We start from the raw sequence: 19,821 nt of genomic DNA on the forward strand, positions 1-19,821 counted from the left end.
ACAAAAGTAATTAGTGTCACAGGAAAGTGAAAGGACCGTACAATCGAAAAGGAGGTGGGTGATTTCAAAATCTTTTTATTTTCTTTCACCTTGATCCTGTATCCCCCGCACCCCGGACGGAAAGAAGGGTATATCTATCAGTTTGCGTATAGTGTTAGCCATGTGGAAGTGTAAGGACATGTTCGAAATGTTTGTGAATCGTGTTACTTAGGTGTGAAGTAGGTCCAGCCCGGTATTCACTTAGTCAGTTGTGAGAAACCACCAACAAATCACATTCAGGCTGGCCTGCACACCAGGCCTTGTCGCTAATTCGCCGGGGAGGGGAAATCGATCCGAAGACGGCACCTCCTCGAATCCCGAGAGCGCCGTGCTAACGCGCTCGGCTGTTCGGGCAGGTCTGGATGATTCCAGAATGTGACTCAAAACTTTTTCTGTATTTTTTGTAGAACTCAAGGTCCGTCTGCAGAATGTGAAGTTGGTGTGCGTCCCTGCAGACAAGCACTTAAAAAAACCAACATACAGCTGTACAATATGTGACTGACACTGGTAGCTCTTCCTTGTCAAAGCTAGAGCTTCTATTAATTAGTCTTCAGCAAGTGAATAATAAGTTCATGTAATGGACAATGTCGGATGTGTCTTGTATGGTGTATTTTTTAATTATGTTTACATCTAGAATAATATATGTTGCGTATCATAGAGGTGTTGTTTAATGGCGATGTGCGATGCACACATGACACGAAATGCACAACTCTTAAGTGAGAGTCGCGCGCACAGGAGGCGCACAGGAGGCTGCAGTACATTCTCGGCAAGGCTTTGTGGTTTTAATGAGGCTCTTTCATTTTATTGCATTTGCGCCGGGAATTAAGGGCTGCTGCGGAGGGAAAGGAAGGACATAAGATGTCGGGACGTAAGAAAAATCTTTTTCCACGCAAAATAACGATACGACAGATTTCCATAAACGCCGACACGACCCCTCCACCTGCCACAATCCGCATTGTATTCACAAAAGAAGTCGCTGCCCCTGCTTCAGTATAAATTTCTCCAACTTGCTTTCTAGAGAGAGACGATTTAGTGTACATTCCGGATTCCTTTTATACAGACCATTTACTTTCTTTTTCTTCTTGGAATGAAATAGCCAGCTCCTAAGTCTGCGCCCTTTGAGACAAAGCGACCGAAACAAGCGCGGACAAATGCATAATAGCGGACACGCCGCGTAAACGATTATTTGCGCCCGCTCCGCTGCAGAGGCCAACCCACAGTTTCCTTCCATCCACTCCGCCATTCACGCTGCCGCCGAATAAATCCCCGAAACGAGCACCCGAAGCTTCACTTTGTTGCAGCAAGACGTTAATGTACTTCATTATCTTGTCGATTCATTATGAGTTCCTTTCTTTGCTCGGACCCCTACCCTTTCTGTGAAGAAAAAAGATACAAAAAAAGGAAAAGAACACAAGAAAGGGCGGAAGAGAGACAGAAGACGTGGAGTCGGAGGCTGCGGAACACCTTTGAGAGGCGAGCGAGCAATAACCGTAATGTGATATTGCTCTGTCATTCAGGACCGAAACATAAAAGAAGGCCGAGGGAGGAAAATAGATGTGGAGAGTGAGAGAGACGGAAGAAGCGCAGAGCAGCTCGGCGCGTGCTGTCCCTGAAAGGAAAGTTTTTGTTCGAAACAAGAAGGAAAACGAAACTCCACTTTTTTAATGGAAGCGGGAGGAAAAATAACACAGAAGTAAGATTGTATCAAAAAGATGGCTGCATAAAGAGGCGAGGCGGGCCGTATCGTGCGTTGGTAGCGGCCTCGGAGAGATAGGGTCAGCTTGGGGGAGGAAGTGGGAGAGAGGGGAGGGTAGAAACACAGGCAGGGTAAAGAGTCGGGCGGAACCATGGAACAAAAGTGACTCCGGCCGCCTGCTCACTTCGAGAAAGAAGGAACTGTTGAGAAGCATCCACGCAGACCTGTGCTACGACATTGCACTAAAAGAATTATTCTGGGGGCGGTGACGCGAAGTCGTTGTGCTATCCACTGATAACCTTGCTGAAATCTACCAAATTTTCAATACGATTGGGATCCAAGTGAATGAAACTCCTTTCCCTACAGTCAGTCCCGTGACGGTGCTACATCTGCTATATCTTGTATTACATTGTTTACTTCAGCGGTCGGACGAATTTTTTTTTAAACGTAAGACACGAGGAAAAGACACGCACACCAGCTTTCTACGACTTGGGTAAAAATTTTTCGTCTACGCTCACATACTTATGGGAATATCGATCCAATACTCCAGCAGGAGCCTCATTGGAAATACACTCCTGGAAATTGAAATAAGAACACCGTGAATTCATTGTCCCAGGAAGGGGAAACTTTATTGACACATTCCTGGGGTCAGATACATCACATGATCACACTGACAGAACCACAGGCACATAGACACAGGCAACAGAGCATGCACAATGTCGGCACTAGTACAGTGTATATCCACCTTTCGCAGCAATGCAGGCTGCTATTCTCCCATGGAGACGATCGTAGAGATGCTGGATGTAGTCCTGTGGAACGGCTTGCCATGCCATTTCCACCTGGCGCCTCAGTTGGACCAGCGTTCGTGCTGGACGTGCAGACCGCGTGAGACGACGCTTCATCCAGTCTCAAACATGCTCAATGGGGGACAGATCCGGAGATCTTGCTGGCCAGGGTAGTTGACTTACACCTTCTAGAGCACGTTGGGTGGCACGGGATACATGCGGACGTGCATTGTCCTGTTGGAACAGCAAGTTCCCTTGCCGGTCTAGGAATGGTAGAACGATGGGTTCGATGACGGTTTGGATGTACCGTGCACTATTCAGTGTCCCCTCGACGATCACCAGTGGTGTACGGCCAGTGTAGGAGATCACTCCCCACACCATGATGCCGGGTGTTGGCCCTGTGTGCCTCGGTCGTATGCAGTCCTGATTGTGGCGCTCACCTGCACGGCGCCAAACATGCATACGACCATCATTGGCACCAAGGCAGAAGCGACTCTCATCGCTGAAGACGACACGTCTCCATTCGTCCCTCCATTCACGCCTGTCGCGACACCACTGGAGGCGGGCTGCACGATGTTGGGGCGTGAGCGGAAGACGGCCTAACGGTGTGCGGGACCGTAGCCCAGCTTCATGGAGACGGTTGCGAATGGTCCTCGCCGATACCCCAGGAGCAACAGTGTCCCTAATTTGCTGGGAAGTGGCGGTGCGGTCCCCTACGGCACTGCGTAGGATCCTACGGTCTTGGCGTGCATCCGTGCGTCGCTGCGGTCCGGTCCCAGGTCGACGGGCACGTGCACCTTCCGCCGACCACTGGCGACAACATCGATGTACTGTGGAGACCTCACGCCCCACGTGTTGAGCAATTCGGCGGTACGTCCACCCGGCCTCCCGCATGCCCACTATACGCCCTCGCTCAAAGTCCGTCAACTGCACATACGGTTCACGTCCACGTTGTCGCGGCATGCTACCAGTGTTAAAGACTGCGATGGAGCTCCGTATGCCACGGCAAACTGGCTGACACTGACGGCGGCGGTGCACAAATGCTGCGCAGCTAGCGCCATTCGACGGCCAACACCGCGGTTCCTGGTGTGTCCGCTGTGCCGTGCGTGTGATCATTGCTTGTACAGCCCTCTCGCAGTGTCCGGAGCAAGTATGGTGGGTCTGACACACCGATGTCAATGTGTTCTTTTTTCCATTTCCAGGAGTGTATTTACTGCTACCATGCTCTGGAGCAGACATTGGCCAAGCAGTGTTTATGGGCTAGCTATAATGACTAGTCAGTTCAGTTCACACGAATTAGGTAATTGTTACCTGTTCAACACCTAAAGTCCGCAACTTACTCGAAACTTTACTTACCGCCAATACCTGAACTCTGTAACTAGCAGCAGACCTGTAATTTTCTATTACCCACTTCCCAAAACAAGCCAAGAAGCCACGTTATAGGAGAGAGTCAATATTAAGCTAAAGAGCAGCAGTACATTTTAATTACAAAATTTTTAAAAAAGGTAAATTATTATTTTAGATATCCTAACTGAGAAAATAAAGACGAAAAACCGTTGAAAGAAAGGATATAATAAAGAGACGTCTCTAAGCTAAAACAGCATTTAAGCCTTGTACGAAATACACTTCAGGCATTTTGACATTGTACATTTTTATTATTATTTTTTGATGAGTATTTTTGTTTCCTAGGTCTTCTTCTCAGTTTTTGGAGCGGAACCATAAGTGAAGCAATTTAGTCGATTGTAAGAATTTGTTTCTCTTCTCTCATGCTACTCAGAAACGTACATGTTATGACGAGCCATTTAAAAAAAAAAAAGAGTTTGAACGAGAATGGAAACTCCCGCACGCCTAAACCGTTCTCCAAAGCGCAGAGGATTTGTATGTCCAAATATATGCACGCTCACTTCTATCTCAAAAACGAGTTGCGGAATTCGGGTAGGTTTGGTTAGCGTAGCCTTCCTTGACTTTTCCTGAATTGCGGAGTTCGTGTGCGCCTACTCCACCGAAACCGATATAGCCGTTAAACAATTTCTGCATTTAATGAATTAAACTTTTTAGTTAAAACTCTATACTTTCGGTGCGTCAGTCACACTGCTATGCCTCCTTTGAACGGTATGTACAGTGCAGCAACGCAACCACAACAACCACTATGGAGAACTTCTGAATGCGTTCTTCGCTCTTCATTCTGTATTAAGGTCTACATTATAATCCCTTTGCTAAATGTGGCCAGCGATAGGCAAGAAGACTCGACTCCATTCCTTAATCAATAATCTAGTTAGCAGTTGCAAACAGTTTTCGTATACAGGTCGTATGTCAGCGGATATCGACTGCGTAGTAAAGAGGGCAGTGCGTATGGTTACAGGTATCTTTGGCTCGTGGGAGAAGCTCAAAGGAAAGCTGCACAGTCTGAATCGACAAAGGCTCCAACAAGCGTGCCTACTATCCTACGGAAATTTCAAGAACATTAAAACAGGCAGGAGCCTAGGAGTATCCCCCAGCTCCAGTCATACTTCTTTCGTTCATACACTGGACAGGTCTGGAAGGAAACCTTAATACAGGGCGTATAAAAAAACACCAACACTTAGTATTTATGGTACGTGGGACGAAAACTGATCATATCTTTTCCAAGAGGGAGTCCTTGTTCTGAAATAGATGGTTTGGGCGTTCCAAAGCGTACAGATTTGAGAACGGTGGTGTCAATGTTTTTTTAGTTGTATTTGCCGTCCTAATTAGTTATACAACCCATTAAACATCAGTGCAAACAGGATGCACCGCCTTCAACTAGTCACAAATTTTCAAATCACTTACTTCCGTACATGGATTCTCCCTTGGCAAGTGATAAGTTTGCCGCTCCGTAAAACATACTATGCGTTGTCGGTGTTTTTTTTTTTTAAATACAGCCTGTAAATCAAAAATAAAAGTTATATTTTACTATTCACTTCAAACTGATTTTTAGAATGCAGAAGTCCATCTGTAACTGTTTATCCCAGTGTATCAGATAAGTTATCGAGCGAGGAGAGACAGTCGTTTCGAAATTTGACTCGAATTCAGTAGTAGCACAGTTTAAATCAGTATCCATCAAAATGTAGCTTTCTCATAATTTCCCGAAATCGATTAAGACATATGCCTGGTTGTTTCCTCTGTAAAAGATACGGCCGATTTCCTTTTCCGTCAACCAAACACACATTCGGTATCAGCGCAGTTTAAATTCCTGCTCGTCCATCAAAATTTAGATTTTCCATAGTTCCCCATTAAAAAGACTATGTCAAATTCCAGGCTGCTTCCATTCCAAACGATACGGCCGATTTCCTTTCTCAACGTCTCCTTTCATAGTGTGATCTTCAGCTTCAGTGACCTCATCTTCGGAATGATTGTAAACCCCAACCTTCTTTCCTTCATACAAAACAAAAAGGAAAAGGAAACAGACAATTTGTCCACCTGCAATGCACATAAAATGTGATTCGTAACTTTATTCTGAATTTATTTGCATATCGGTGCTTGCATTACGACTGTAAAAACCATGTGGGAGTAAGCCAGTCAGATCGGGATCTTTTCCCTTTAATGCCATATGTTACCAGCCCAGAGAGCACACTGCCGACGGATCACAAGGGAATAAAGGGCTAACAAAAGGCTGGGCTGATGCGGGGTGATAACACTATTTTAGTCAGGGCGACGCGCCCTTGTTTAGGGCTTTTTAGCTGGCAGGCTCTCCCCCTGCGGCCGGATGATTGACGCGTTGCGCGGGGAACAGCGCGCGCCTTGACGGCGGCGAGCAACACGTGTGTTGCACGTGCACTGCGGTGGACCTGAGCCTAAACCTGCCGCCTACTGCCAGCCGCCTCCGCCTGTGCAGAATGACGTCCCGAGCGCGGTGCTCGCTCCCAGCATGAACACATCGACTGACCCTCCTGATATCACCTCTGCGTCCGCGGAGTGTTTAGCAGCTTCTCTTTTCCCTTCTCAGGTTGCGAAGCCTACTGTGGCGTGCACTCTGTTACGCCTTTGTTTCTTCTAATTCGGTTTTTACTTCCTCTTTATATATATATATATATATATATATATATATATATATAGTCAGCAGTTTTTAGACTCATTTGATATACCACCCTCCCAAACTTCATCATACTGCAGATACCGGTTCATATGTTAATCTTAATATTACGTCTACCAAACCTATAACCGTATCTACGTATTTTGCAGTCGGGCGCCAGTTAATTCCTTTTACTGCACCTCCAACTGCCAGTTCAGTACTCAAGTTTGCTTTAACATATTTTTCACCTTTCTGTTAAGTTCTCCACCGCGGGCTTTCTGCAATTTTCTTTCCACGTCTGTCCTACCTACCAGCTTAAATCTTCGAAGTTTAAATCTTTCATTTCTGTCTACACTGATACTCCGCAAACATTCTGGGGTATACGGTAGAAGATATATTGTGTTATAATTAGCTCTCACTCTCTCGACTCTACCCTTCTCTTATTTCATTTGCGAATGATACGCGGAACAAACGACTGTCTGTACATCTCCGTCGCGGTCGTGGATGTCGTCGTCATCATAAAGGCCTCTACATTACCCGTTTTATTTTATCTTTAGCTGTAAGCTTATATGTTCTTCCAGAATTTTCTAAATATTATCTAGCTACCATCCATTAAGTCATCTTCTCGGTGTTTTTTTTTTTTTGTCCTTATTCCTTCGTCCACTCATTCGTGTGCCTAAAACATATGTCCACCTCCATTTTCATTGAGATCACAAATGCGTATTCCTTTCCCCTCTTTTCTCTGCCTGATCCATGCGGACGTGTTGCAAAACCTCTCCCTAATGCACCATACGCGTGCTCGATAGGATTTAAAACTGGGAACGGGGAGGCCGGTTCATTTACCGAATAGTCTCTCCTTCCAAGAACTCTTCCACCTGCACTGTCCGATGCGGTCGCGTATTGTCATCCATAAAACTGAAGTCAGGGTCAAATGCACGCCTGAAAAGCCGCACGTGGGGAAGAGGCACAGTGACACAAAAACACTGATCGACGAGGGTACCACATTCAAAGATTTGTAAGCTGGTACGCCAAAGCAACCAAAGATTTGTAAGGCAGTATGCCCAAGCAACATTATGCCTTCCTAGAGCATAAAACCTGGAACACCAAAACAATCACTTTCGACAACGTTCCTGGGTATATTACGAGTGTCCACCTCTCGCCATCTAAGAGTACATCCAGTCACCACTCACACCGAATCTGCACTCATCCGAGATGAGCAGGCGATGCTGCTACTCGGTCCAGTCCCTACGCTCTTCGCCCCATCGCAAACGGTGCCGCCAATTTGCGGATGTCAATGGAACATAACGTACTGATCGTCAGGCAAATAGACCACCACCATGCAGTCGCCGCGCCACTGTAGAGCGGTGCGCTGCTTGCCTTGCAGTCCTGTTAAATGTGGTTGCAATTGCACCCGATGTTTGACGTGGGTCCCTTCGTTTCTACTGCACATTGTAGCGGTCATCTGGTGCTGTAGCTGACCGTGGTCGACCACCTCATCTCCTTTGGGCAGCAAATGCATCTCAAACCAATGCTGTGAGTAATACGAAACTCCTGGATTACACTCACCACACTTACTCCTTCTTCCAGTTTCCCTTTGGTTCTTCACATTATGATGTTACCCAATGTTGTCTCCGGATGACGCTGTGATGATGACCACCAACACAACTGCTCACTGATTGACACGTACTCTTTTCCCGTTCCTTCAACTACCTTGCGCTGCGGGGGTCAGACCCATTTAGCGCTATATTCACGCTTACTTGGCGCTATGTGACGTCCACCTTTCTGTGCACGACTGGGAGACTTATGGCAACATGCACCCGCACTTTTCATTCATTTCCATCGAGTTGTTAATATGTTATGTTACTTATTTATATCGTCCTTAAGTTCTGCAGAGCACTGTAATTGGGAGCATGGTTTCGTACGAAAGAACACGTAAAAATCTTCCATTACTCCTGTACATTTAATTACGACAACGAACCCATACAAAACTAGAAGAGTACCAATTGCAAACATAGATCACTAACTGAAACGGGCGTAAAGGAACTGAAATATTTAGCAAAGAAATGAAAAGATGAAAGGATTCTGGGGGTCTAATTAATGGCTAATTAAGTGTGGCTGAAGATGAGCAATTGTTGTTGAGATACGTAGCTCGAACATTAATGAACGAACAAAAGTGAATGGTTTCTATTTCCGTAAGTACTCTGAAACAAACCTGTCGTACATTCAACTGTTCTGTGTTGGACGTCGCGGCCTGCCGCTACAGATAGTAGACAGTTGTGCGTCGGAACCCGAGGACACCTTATTTACGTTGGTGGGCGCCGCGCCGTGTGTTGTTTGAGGGAGTCTTTCCAGAGTCACTCCTTTCTTCTGGTGAGCAGCCGAACGTCTCGTGGGCGCATGCGCAGATGCGCGGTCGCGTCTCCTGAAGGCAGCGCCACAAACAGTTTCATTCACGGGGGCAGCAGGAAGAGATCCATCATGGCGCATAATGACCGCGTCGCCCTTTTTGTTCTTCTCGCGGCTTATCTGCGCGCCCTCGCCGGAGGATGAAGGACCGTGTGTGTGTGTGTGTGTGTGTGTGTGTGTGTGTGTCGAAAGGGGGGAGGGAGAAAGGAAGACGCCGGCGGCTTTGGGAGCTTATTTAAAGATGTATGAGGAATAGTTTGTATTATGTTTCCGGGCCGAAATAGAGGGGCGGTTGCGGAGAAGTCGGAAAGAGAAATGGAGCAAAATTATTTTTATTGTCACGTGAGGACACAGGAAGAAGGATCAGAAGCTCTGTTTCAGCTAGCCGTTCCTTTCCCTCACTTTCTACATGTTCTATCCCGCACAGCACGTTTTTGGAATGGTAGAAGGCTATCAGCAAACGATCACGGAACAGGAGAACTTTGTCATCCTTAACTCTAAGCAATACATAGCACAAAATTAATTTAATCCACTAATGCACAACTCGCGGGCTCGCAAAAGTACTTTCAAAATTGGTGTAAGCGAATTTCGTTTACAGAATATTGACGTGATGCGGTGTTCGGGCAATTGGCCACAGAAGCGCCTGCCAAATATCGGCACGAGCCAAGATCTCACCGGAAACCGTGACCCACTATGGAAGGATGAAGCTCTTCTAGCACACGTCTAGATGAGCTATCTACTCTTCATAAACGAAGAAGCAGATTTTTGCAAGGGTGAGAATATGATATAGAAGAGCGTAGCGCAGGTCTTCATACACAAGGAAGTAGTTACAATTTTTAGTCGGATAGCAGCTAGAAACGCACAATGATACAGTGAAAAGTATGCATTTTAGCAGTGTTTCGTGTTGTAATTTACTAATCGTGTGAAGATAAATTAGCATAAGTAATACTTGAGGGTATTGACAACTGAGTGAAGTGCTTTGCAGGCAATGAACGTTGCCGTAGGGAGCATTTTACGCTAGAACAGCTAGCACATAAAACGCTGTTTTGGAATGCTTGGACTACAACTCATCACAGACTTGTTTAGCGAGGAAGGAAGTTTGAGATTTAACGTTCCGTCAATAAGAAAAGCATTAGAGATGGAGCACGTTGCTCAGTGTATTCATTCGAGATGTACAACCAACAACGTTCAGTGGCTGTTCCTACTTAGGAGGTGACAATTCCTTTTCCTGACCGTTGGGTGTTCGACAACATCTGAACATGCCTTACAGGGAGCTATGCGTAGCAGATTCAAGCCCATTTGTTTGGCCAGAGAACTCATTTGACTCAGAGATTTCATAAATGTCCTGCAGACCATCTCAGTTAGTAACTGATCATCAGCTATTTCTTGATTTGACAAATTCGAAACAAACTTCAAATATATGACGCAAAAATCTTAATAATATTCCCACTGTGGTATAATAAATGCAGTCTGGGTCAGAGTAAAGGTTGAGTAAGTATGTAAATACTGATTTGATTTGACAGTGTTCCATGACAACTGCTATACACTCAATTACATTTGTTAAATGATCTGTTGGTGATCTTGTGTTGTCTGGTAGCTAAACACAAGTCATGTTTTAGCACAGTAGGCATGAAAGTATACTGACAAACTCGAACAATACTGGCATCATTTGTTTCAAATGAAGTGTAAGGTGCGCTAAAGTAACTTAAACTGCTTTACTTGAAACGCGCATCTTCTTCTGAATCTTCACTATCTTTTATATTGTTCCAACTTGAAAAGTGTCTCAGATTTATTAAGGCGCGGTACGTCAAGTGTTTTATAAGCGAGATCTTGTTATACTTCTGGCATCTTCTTAATGTTTTTCCAATGAAAGTGGATCTGACAGCCACCTTTAATTAAATTTTTGCTATCGTTCTGAATGGATACTGCCACACAGTTGAAGATTCTAGCCAATCACCGATGGCGTAATAAAACTGTAACATGCCTTAGATTTATGTGTGTGGAGGGTGACCTACCAGTGTTCGTCTCCATATACATTAATACTCAGCAGTTCCCACTTAACACCTAGGCAGACGGCTCATAGAACTACTTTCTAACAACTTCTCTAACATTCCAGTCATTAAAAGCACTCAGGAATAATGAACACTTGACATTTTCCGCGTGTGCTCTGATTTCTCTTATTTTATCACGATGTTCATATCGCCGTATGTAAGTAGGAGTCAAGAATGTATTTTAGCACTGAGTGTAATTCGTGATAAAATCTCGTCGCAACGAAAAACGCTTTTGTTTTAATGATTACCACCCCTGCTCGCTTATCAAATCTTATCAGTGACACTCTCTCTTATTTCGTGATCTACAAAGCGAACTGCCCTTCTTTGAACTTTTTCTATGTCCTCCGTCATTCCTACCAGGCAAAAATCGCATACTAATAAGGACGGACAAGCAGCCTCTCTGATTTCTTTCATCCTGTAAGTGTTCTGCTAATAAAACGCAGCCTTTGGTTCGCTGTCTCCACAGTATTTCCTGTGTGATTGTCCCGATTTAAGTTAACCGTAACTGTCATTCTAAATACTTAGTTGAATCGACAACCTTTAAATTTGGGATTTATGATGTAATCGAATTTTAAAGAATTTTTTATGGTACGCACGTGGATAGCCTCACAACTTTTATTTTCAGGGTCAAATGTCACTTTCTCCGCTATTCCGCTGATCTTCTACAGGTCTTTCTGCATTTACTGCCAGTTTTGTAGCAATGAATCACTAATAGTTCAAGTTTGTCATCCGTGAGCAGCCTCAGAGCTCTGTTGTGTATTATGATTGAGTATGTAGGAAAGAATAAAGTCTAGCTCAGCGATCTCGAGTCCATTAGAGGTAGAGTAGAAGCTCGGACAGGAAAAGAATAGGAAAGGAAATATAACATCGCCGACTGCAAGGGACTAGTTATGGTGCAGGGCGCCCTAAGCCACGCACCGTACGGTGTCTTGCGGAGTATGAGTGTAGATATAGATGTAGATCGTCACAAAAGACAAAAAGTCAAATCGATCTTCAAGCCTCCGTCGAAAATCCGGCAAATCCTGAGATAAGTTAAGAGTCGTGACAGGTCTTAAAACAGCTGATGGGAGGTTACAAAATACCCTTTGAGTACGGCTCATCTCGTGTCGGACATACAATGCGCACTTAAGAACATCGCAGGGAGGAACATGAGAGGTTTTATGGCATAAGCTATCCCGGAAAGTCTGTTTTAGCTGAGCATGATGTAGGAAGCGGTCACCGAATGAAATTTGACGATTCGCACCTACGGCATATGGGACAGTGTAATTAAAAAAGCCATCAAAATAAGAATCACTGACAGTAACCACAACAAAGACGGTGGGCCACAGCTCAGCGCGGAGTGCCATCCAGCCATCGTAAGGTTGAAGTAGGGACGTCGAACGTAGGGTCAACATATGGCCACATAGGTCGAACCGTGGGCACCAGTTATGTTACAGCCGGCAGGTGACGTGATAAAAGTCATGAGATACCTCCGCCCCCTGAAGAATTACTTAACCATGCTGCCTCTACAGTCTTTCATAATTACAGAAGTGTTGCCGGTGCAGGATTTTCTGCACGAATTGACCTATCGGTTACGACCCATACGCGTCCGATGGGATTCATGTCGGGCGATCTGGGAGGCCACATCATTCACTCGAAATATCCAAAATGTTCTTCAAACAGACATGGTCCGGTGACATGGCATATTGTCATCCACAAAAATTCCATCGTTGTTTGGGAACATGAAGTCCACGAACTGCTGGAAATGGTCTCCAAGTTGCCGAACATAACCATTTCCAGTCAATCAACGGTTCAGTTGGACCAGAGGACCCACTCAATTTCATGAAAACACAGTTCACACCATTATGGAGTTACCATCCGGCTTGAACAGTGCCTTGTTGACAAGTTGGGACCGTGGCTTCGTGGGGACTTCGTCACATAGGAACCCTACCATCAGCTGAAATGAGGACTCATCCGACAAGGCCTCTACTTTCCAGTCGTCTACGGTCCAACCAGTATGGTCACGATAGGCTCTGCAGACGATGTGCTGCTGTTAGCCGAGGCACTCGCGTCGGTCGTCTACTGCCATAGCCCATTAACGCCATGTTTCGCCGCACTGTCCTACGGATACGTTGGTCGTACGTTCCACATTGATTTCTGCAGATATTTTAAGTACTATTGCTTGTCTGTTTGTTAGCACTGACAACTCTACGCAAACAAGCCTGCTCTCGGTCGTTAAGTAACGGCCGTCGGTCACAGCGTTGTCCGTGGTGAAAGGCCTGAGATGTGGTATTCTCGGCACACTATCGACGCAGTGGACCTCGGAATACTAAAGTCCCTAAAGATTTTCTAAAATGGAATTTCCCAAACGTCTAGCTCCAACTAGCATCCCGCGTAAAGTCTGTTATTTCCTTTTGTGCGCCCATAATCACATCAGAAACCTTTTCACATGAATCATTCGAGTACAAATGACAGCTCCGCCAATGCACTGCCCTTTTATAACTTGCGTACGCGATACTACAGCCATTTGTGTATGTGCATACCGCTTTTGTCACATCAGTGTATGAGAGCGTACCAGCAGCCTACGAGCGGTCATTCCACTTAACTACAGCCAGGAAGTACCTGGCCGAAAGCTCGTGGCATCTGAAGCACTTGACGCGGTTGGTAGTCTGACAGCATTTTATTCAATGTTACTGCCACGAAACTCTGCATTCTTACAACCTCAAATTCACTTCGAACTGTCAAGATAAATCGAGGAAAACTTAGATCGGAACAGAATAGACGGGGTTTTGAACCTCGAACCTCCCGAATATGAGTATAGTATTTTAAACACTGCATCTCTTCACTAGAGTCTGAATAGTGTGTTCCGCCTGAGGTACAGGAAACGATGCGCACCAGAAGCTGAGGAAAACACGAACAGGGGCGGCTATTTTCGGAAGATCAAGGCCACGGCCAAGAGATCGGGGTCGGTAAGAGAGGTAGCGAGAGCGTAACGGGGCGTCCTTGCGGCGAGGTGCGGCGCTGTCGGCAGCACATGGTGGGGGGGGGGAGGGGGTCGCAGCTGTCGCCGGTCCCGGTCCCAGCGGCAGCAGTGGCAGGTGGAGCCCGGAGCTGCTGAATGGGCCGCCGCCCTGGACCGCTGCCCGCGCGCTGTATATTTAGAGCCGGCGAGTGGGTGTGCGGCCGAAAAACTGCATTTTCTCTGCCTCTGCCTTCGCCTTAGCTTCGGCCCACAACCGCCCTCAGCTCCATCCACTGCTCCTCTCCCATCAGCTGCGTACAGCAAACTACTCCTCCTCAGGTAATTGCTGAAGCATTCTGAACAGCATTATCAAACTCTCTACTCAGTAAGATGAATGACTTATAAAAACTATGGCCCTGTCAGCCTCCTCTCTCTAATGTACTAAATATTCACTAGAACTCTCCCCATCCGCATAGAAAAAACAGAAGCTAATCTGAAGAAGTAACATGCTGGCGGTAGAAGTAATATAGCACACATTGTACCTTTGTAAACTATCAATGAAATTAAAGAACGGAGCAATAAGAGTCAAATTTCCGGAGCTTACGTCCCAAGAACAATCAAGCAGCACGTATATTACTTTCTCTCATTTAGAGGTAGTCATAAAGCTTTAATTAACACCTCAAAATGATATATTTACGTAACTATTTTTTTCATTCGTCTGCATGCACATGTATGCAGTCTAGTACACATTTAAATCCTGATGTCACAGTGCCGTAGCACGCCGCCAGAGGAGCCGAAACAACGCAGCGCATTGATAAACTGAAGATGGACACCACCGTTTTGTTTTGGCTCCTCTAGCGGCTTGCTACGGTACTGTTGTGCGGAGATTTCAGCGTGTACCAGGGTAGCAGACGTGTGCCTGCAAAGAAACAAAAAGAGTAGTTATGTAACTTTATTTTTTCGAGTTGGTACTTAAAATTTAATAATTACACCAACGGAAAAATAAAAAAATTAGAGAACAGTTTCATTCGTGAACGAAACTGAAAAATGGGGAAATTATAGTGGTACCAGAAATACAATGGTCGGCTAATACATTACGACCACCTACCTAATAGCTGGTATGTCCACTTTTGGCACGGACAACAGCGGCGAAGGGTCGTGGCTTTGATGAAATGACGCCTCCGTAGGTCGCTGGTGGAAATTGGCACCACATCTGCACACACAAGTCACCTCTTTCCCGTAAATTCCGAGAAAGGGGGGGAGGGGGCACGAGCACTGACGCCATTTTCAATCACATCCCAGATATGCGCGATTATTCAGATCGGGCGAGTTGGGGGGTCAGCATATCAATTGGAAGTCGTCATTGCATTTCTCGAACCACTCCGTTAAACTCCTGGACTTGGCGCATAATCTTGTTGAAAAATGTCACTGCCATCGGAAAACACGATCGTCGTGAAGAGGTGTACATGGTCTGCAACCAGTGTACGATACTGCTTGGCCGTCATGGTGCCTTGCACGAGCTCCATGGATACCCACGTCAAAGTTGCCCAGTGCATAATGGAACCGCCGCCAGCTTGCCTTCGTCCCGTAGTACAGGTATAAAGGAGCTGTTCCCCTGGAAGACGACGGATTAGCACACTTCCATCGGCCTGGTGCAGAAGGTATCGGGATTCATCAGACCATGCAACGCTCTGCCACTGCGTCAGCGTCCAGTGCCGATCGTCACGTGCCCATTCTAGTCGTAGTTGCCAATGTCGAGGTGTCACATGCATGGGTCATCGGCTGCGGAGGTCCATCGTTAGGTGTGTTCGGTGCGTTCTGTGTCCAGACTCACTTGCACTCTGCCCAGCATCAAAGTCTGATTTTAGTTCAGCCACAGTTCGCAACTTGTTCTGTTTTATCTGTCTGCTTAGCTTACAAGGTCCGACATCTGTAATGAGGGTGGCCGCCAAACCCCACATCTGGACGTGGTTTCATCCTCGTTTCGCCACGTGTTGAACACACTCATTACAGCACTCCTCGAACACCCGACAAGCCGTGTAGTTTCCGAAATGCTCGTACCGAGCCTCCGGGCCATCACAATCTGCCCTCGTTCAAACTCAGATACATCGCGCGCCTTCCCCATTCTACACACGGACAGCACGCTCACTGAAACTACATGCACCAAGTGTATGTCTGAGTAGCAGTCATTCCTCGCCAGGTGACGCTGCTATCGCCTGGACGGGTTTATAGCGATAGTAGGTCGTTTGTCATAGTGTTCTGACTGATAAACGTATCTTCCGATACACATCTTAAGGTGGCATAGCGTTTAAATGCAGATGAAGAATTACCACTTTACATGATGAAAGATAAATACCAATGTCAGCTGCATGAAGGCATGTAAATAATTAATGGTGACAACTGAAAATTTGTGCCGTGCTGGGACTCGAACCTGGATTTCCTGCTTCACGCAAGCGGCCGGCCTGAAACGTTTCGGCTATTCGAGGACGATTCCTGTCCAACCCAAATTTCCAAACTGTCGCACAATACTTCCGTAGCGCCCCCCCCCCCCCCCCCCCACCCAACTTTCCATTATCCCCAATGCTTGCAGCATCTCGCGTGATTCCCACAAGAGGTGGGACCTAGGATGCATCCACACTGAACATATCATGAAATGCCGCCAAAGACTATGTATTACTCTCATATGTGTGGTGTCTGTTCTTTTGGACATGTGCGAAAGAACAGAGGCCACACATATAATAATAATTACCATTTTGTCTAAGAAACATAGATTTTTAAGGTAGCGTTTGGTTCAGATGCACTACCGTCCAAACGGCCATAGAGCCCTTGAGAATCAATGCACTGATCCAACTAATGTTAGTAAACTAAAGACTATATACTGTACGTCAATGCTACAGCTTCGATCAGAGTTCCTCGGGATGCTAGGAAATAGTGAATTGCAAGGCGAGTTAGGCAAGGGAATTCGATGTATCCAAAGCTATTCCCATCTTTCCTAGAGCAAGTTATCAGAGCCTTAATTTAGGAAAACATAGAATGAATACGTGTTAATATAAAGTAACTTAACCATATTCGTTTTGCTGATGAAACTGCACTGTTTGTCTCTGGTGCAGATAAACTTCAACAAAAAATGGATGAAATTAATAGAGAACGTTTTAAAAAGTGGCCTCACAATAAATTATAATAAGACTAAAAAAACACAATGAACATATAAAAAAAAAAATTCGTACGGTTACCAGTGACACCGTAGAGTTAGTTTATGAATCTTGTATACATCATAGCTGAAGACAGTGATTGTATGGGCAGCACAAGAAATAATCAGTAGATTAATATTGGCCTGGAGAACATTTGTTAAATTAAATAGGTGCTTAGCCGGCCGCTGTGGCCTAGCGGTTCTGGGCGCTTCAGTCTGGAACCGCGCGACCGCTACGGTAGCAGGTTCGAATCCCGCCTCGGACATGGATGTGTATGATGTCCTTAGGTTAGTTAGGTTTAAGTAGTTATAAGTTTTAGGGGACTGATGACCTCAGATGTTAAGTCTCATAGTGTTCAGAGCCATTTGAACCATATGAAATATGTGTTCGGAAACTAAGTTTCCGATAAGTTTGAAATGAAAAGTTTACAATCGATCTATTACCAGTTTTACTTACGATAGTGAGACACGTACTTCTCATGCGGAAACTATTAATTAACTGATGGTTGCTCAGTGAGCAATAGGGAAAAGCATGCTGGGAATTACTAGGAGGGACTGAAATGCGAGCAAATGGATTAGGGAGCTGGCTGGGGTCGAGGACTTAGTTAGGACTGTGGTGAAAATTTAATGGAAGGGGAGTGTGTTATGGAGTCAAGCTGGACAGACGAAGCAAGGCTGTCGCTAGGTACTAATTAATGTGATCACCGCCTATATTCGACGTCGATATGCAATAACCCGTCACAGACGGCAGGTGGCAACATTAACAGTGGAGGGTGTATAAAACGTGTGGGGAAGGGGGGATGCGGCAAACGGTGCAGTCGTTGTCACAATGCTGAAACGGAGCGAGTTATGTGACGTCCAAAAGGACACGATCATTGGCTTTCGAACCAAGGATGGAGGTATTCCGGAAACGGCTAAGGCTGTAAACTGTTCCATGAGAATTAAAAATACTGTGCATGGCAAAATTGCGGTATCCAAAACCGGTGCTGAGGTAACTGTGGTGCACCACAGGCCATACATGACAGGGGTGAACGACGGCTGCTGAGGTATGTACGGGCCAATGGACGTGTAACTCTCATGCAACTGACCACACAGATTAACTAATGGGCTACCAGCAGTGCTCCTCAATCACCGTTCAGCGAGTGTGCTGCGTATGGGCCTCCGTAGCTGGCACCTGGTTCTCGCATTCGTGCTAACTGCTGCTCATCAACGACGAAGGATGGAATTTGCCCTGCATTACCACAACTGGACGTCCACTGAGTGGTGACAGGTGGCCTTTTCAAATTACAGATGGCCGTTGGTGTGTACGGAGGTAAAGGTCTGAAAACAAACACCAGGCAACAATCGTCGGAAGGATCTAGGCCAGAGGAGGGAGCGTTATGGTCTGGGGAATGTTTCCATGACATTCTCTAGGTGACCTCATCATTTTAAAGTCACAATGGAGAAACACAAGTATGAATCTATCCTTGTCGATATATGCAGTCTGGTTTTCTTCGGCACAATGGCATCTGCTAGCGGGACAATGCAACGTGTCGCAGTGCATAGTTCGAAGAGCACCAAGACGAGTTTATAAGACTGCCTTGAAAACCATACAAAGCATCAGGCATGGTAATATGTTGGGTTTTTGGTGTTTCCATACTTTTGCCCAACGCCTGTACTAGCCGTAAGAGCGAAGACTGTCGCCGGCCGCGGTGGTCTCGCGGTTCTAGGCGCTCAGTCCGGAATCGCGAGACTGCTACGGCCGCAGGTTCGAATCCTGCCTCGGGCATGGATGTGTGTGATGTCCTTAGGTTAGTTAGGTTTAAGTAGTTCTAAGTTCTAGGGGACTGATGACCACAGCTGTTAAGTCCCATAGTGCTCAGAGCCATTTGAACAATTTTTGAAGACTGTCACCCAAGCGTAGTGTTACCTCCTCACAAAATCAAATGCATAATCAGCCTGAAACGGAGTTCCTTTTGTCCTTTGTATCTACCACACTTCCCAATTATGGATTCTGTAGCCATTATTGATGCCGGTCAACAGTTGCACAGCTAAAACCCCTATATGCTCTCAACAAACTGTCTTAAAACCTTTCCATGTTACGTATCTAGAAAAGCCTTGAAGTTTTGGCTTACCTTCAATGAGTTGTCAGCCTCAATGATAGTTTCTAAAGTTGCCATTCCTTAAATTTTATTCTCATTAATAACTTGTCACATTAGTCTGTTTTATATTTTTGGTGTTTTCTATTTCTTTTCACCTGAGGAACGAACTAGTGAATGAGAACTAAACTGGCCAACATGGGCGCAGCCTCCCCTAAGACACTGTAATTTCTTGTAGCTTTGAAATGCAGAGAAATCGACTCTTACTGTGTAGACGATGTCAGCTCCGTTACACTTATCCCTCTTTGCTAACTCATAAAGAATCTTCCACTTTCCTTGTATTCCAAAGAGTTTTTTTTCCTCCAAACGTTGTAAGAGGGCAAATGGTACTCCTATACAACTCCCACTGCCCTTTCGTTTTCCTCTTGAATACTTTTTTCCACGTCTGTGAGGCGTTGTCTCATTGCCTTTGCAAATTCTTGTGTGTATTTTTCTTTTTAAGCTGCTCTTTCCACAAATAAGCCGTGTCTATAAAGTGCTTACTAACAGCTAATTTCGCCAGAGTGCGTTGTTCAGTATGTGGGTTTCGTGTAGAAACTCTGAAA

At 45.6% G+C, this 19,821-nt stretch overlaps 1 protein-coding gene across 1 annotated transcript in view; it reads left to right on the forward strand.

Moving 5' to 3' along the window:
- Positions 1-19,821, forward strand: part of LOC124709026 (transcription factor SOX-5-like) — a 93,451-nt gene that overhangs the window by 27,398 nt on the left and 46,232 nt on the right. The window contains exon 3 of the mRNA XM_047240673.1: positions 13,836-13,955. Coding sequence (XP_047096629.1) covers positions 13,836-13,955 — 120 coding nt within the window. The remainder of the gene's footprint in view (positions 1-13,835; positions 13,956-19,821) is intronic.

Source organism: Schistocerca piceifrons, chromosome 7 (assembly GCF_021461385.2).
Source record: "Schistocerca piceifrons isolate TAMUIC-IGC-003096 chromosome 7, iqSchPice1.1, whole genome shotgun sequence".
Lineage (NCBI taxonomy): Eukaryota > Metazoa > Arthropoda > Insecta > Orthoptera > Acrididae > Schistocerca > Schistocerca piceifrons.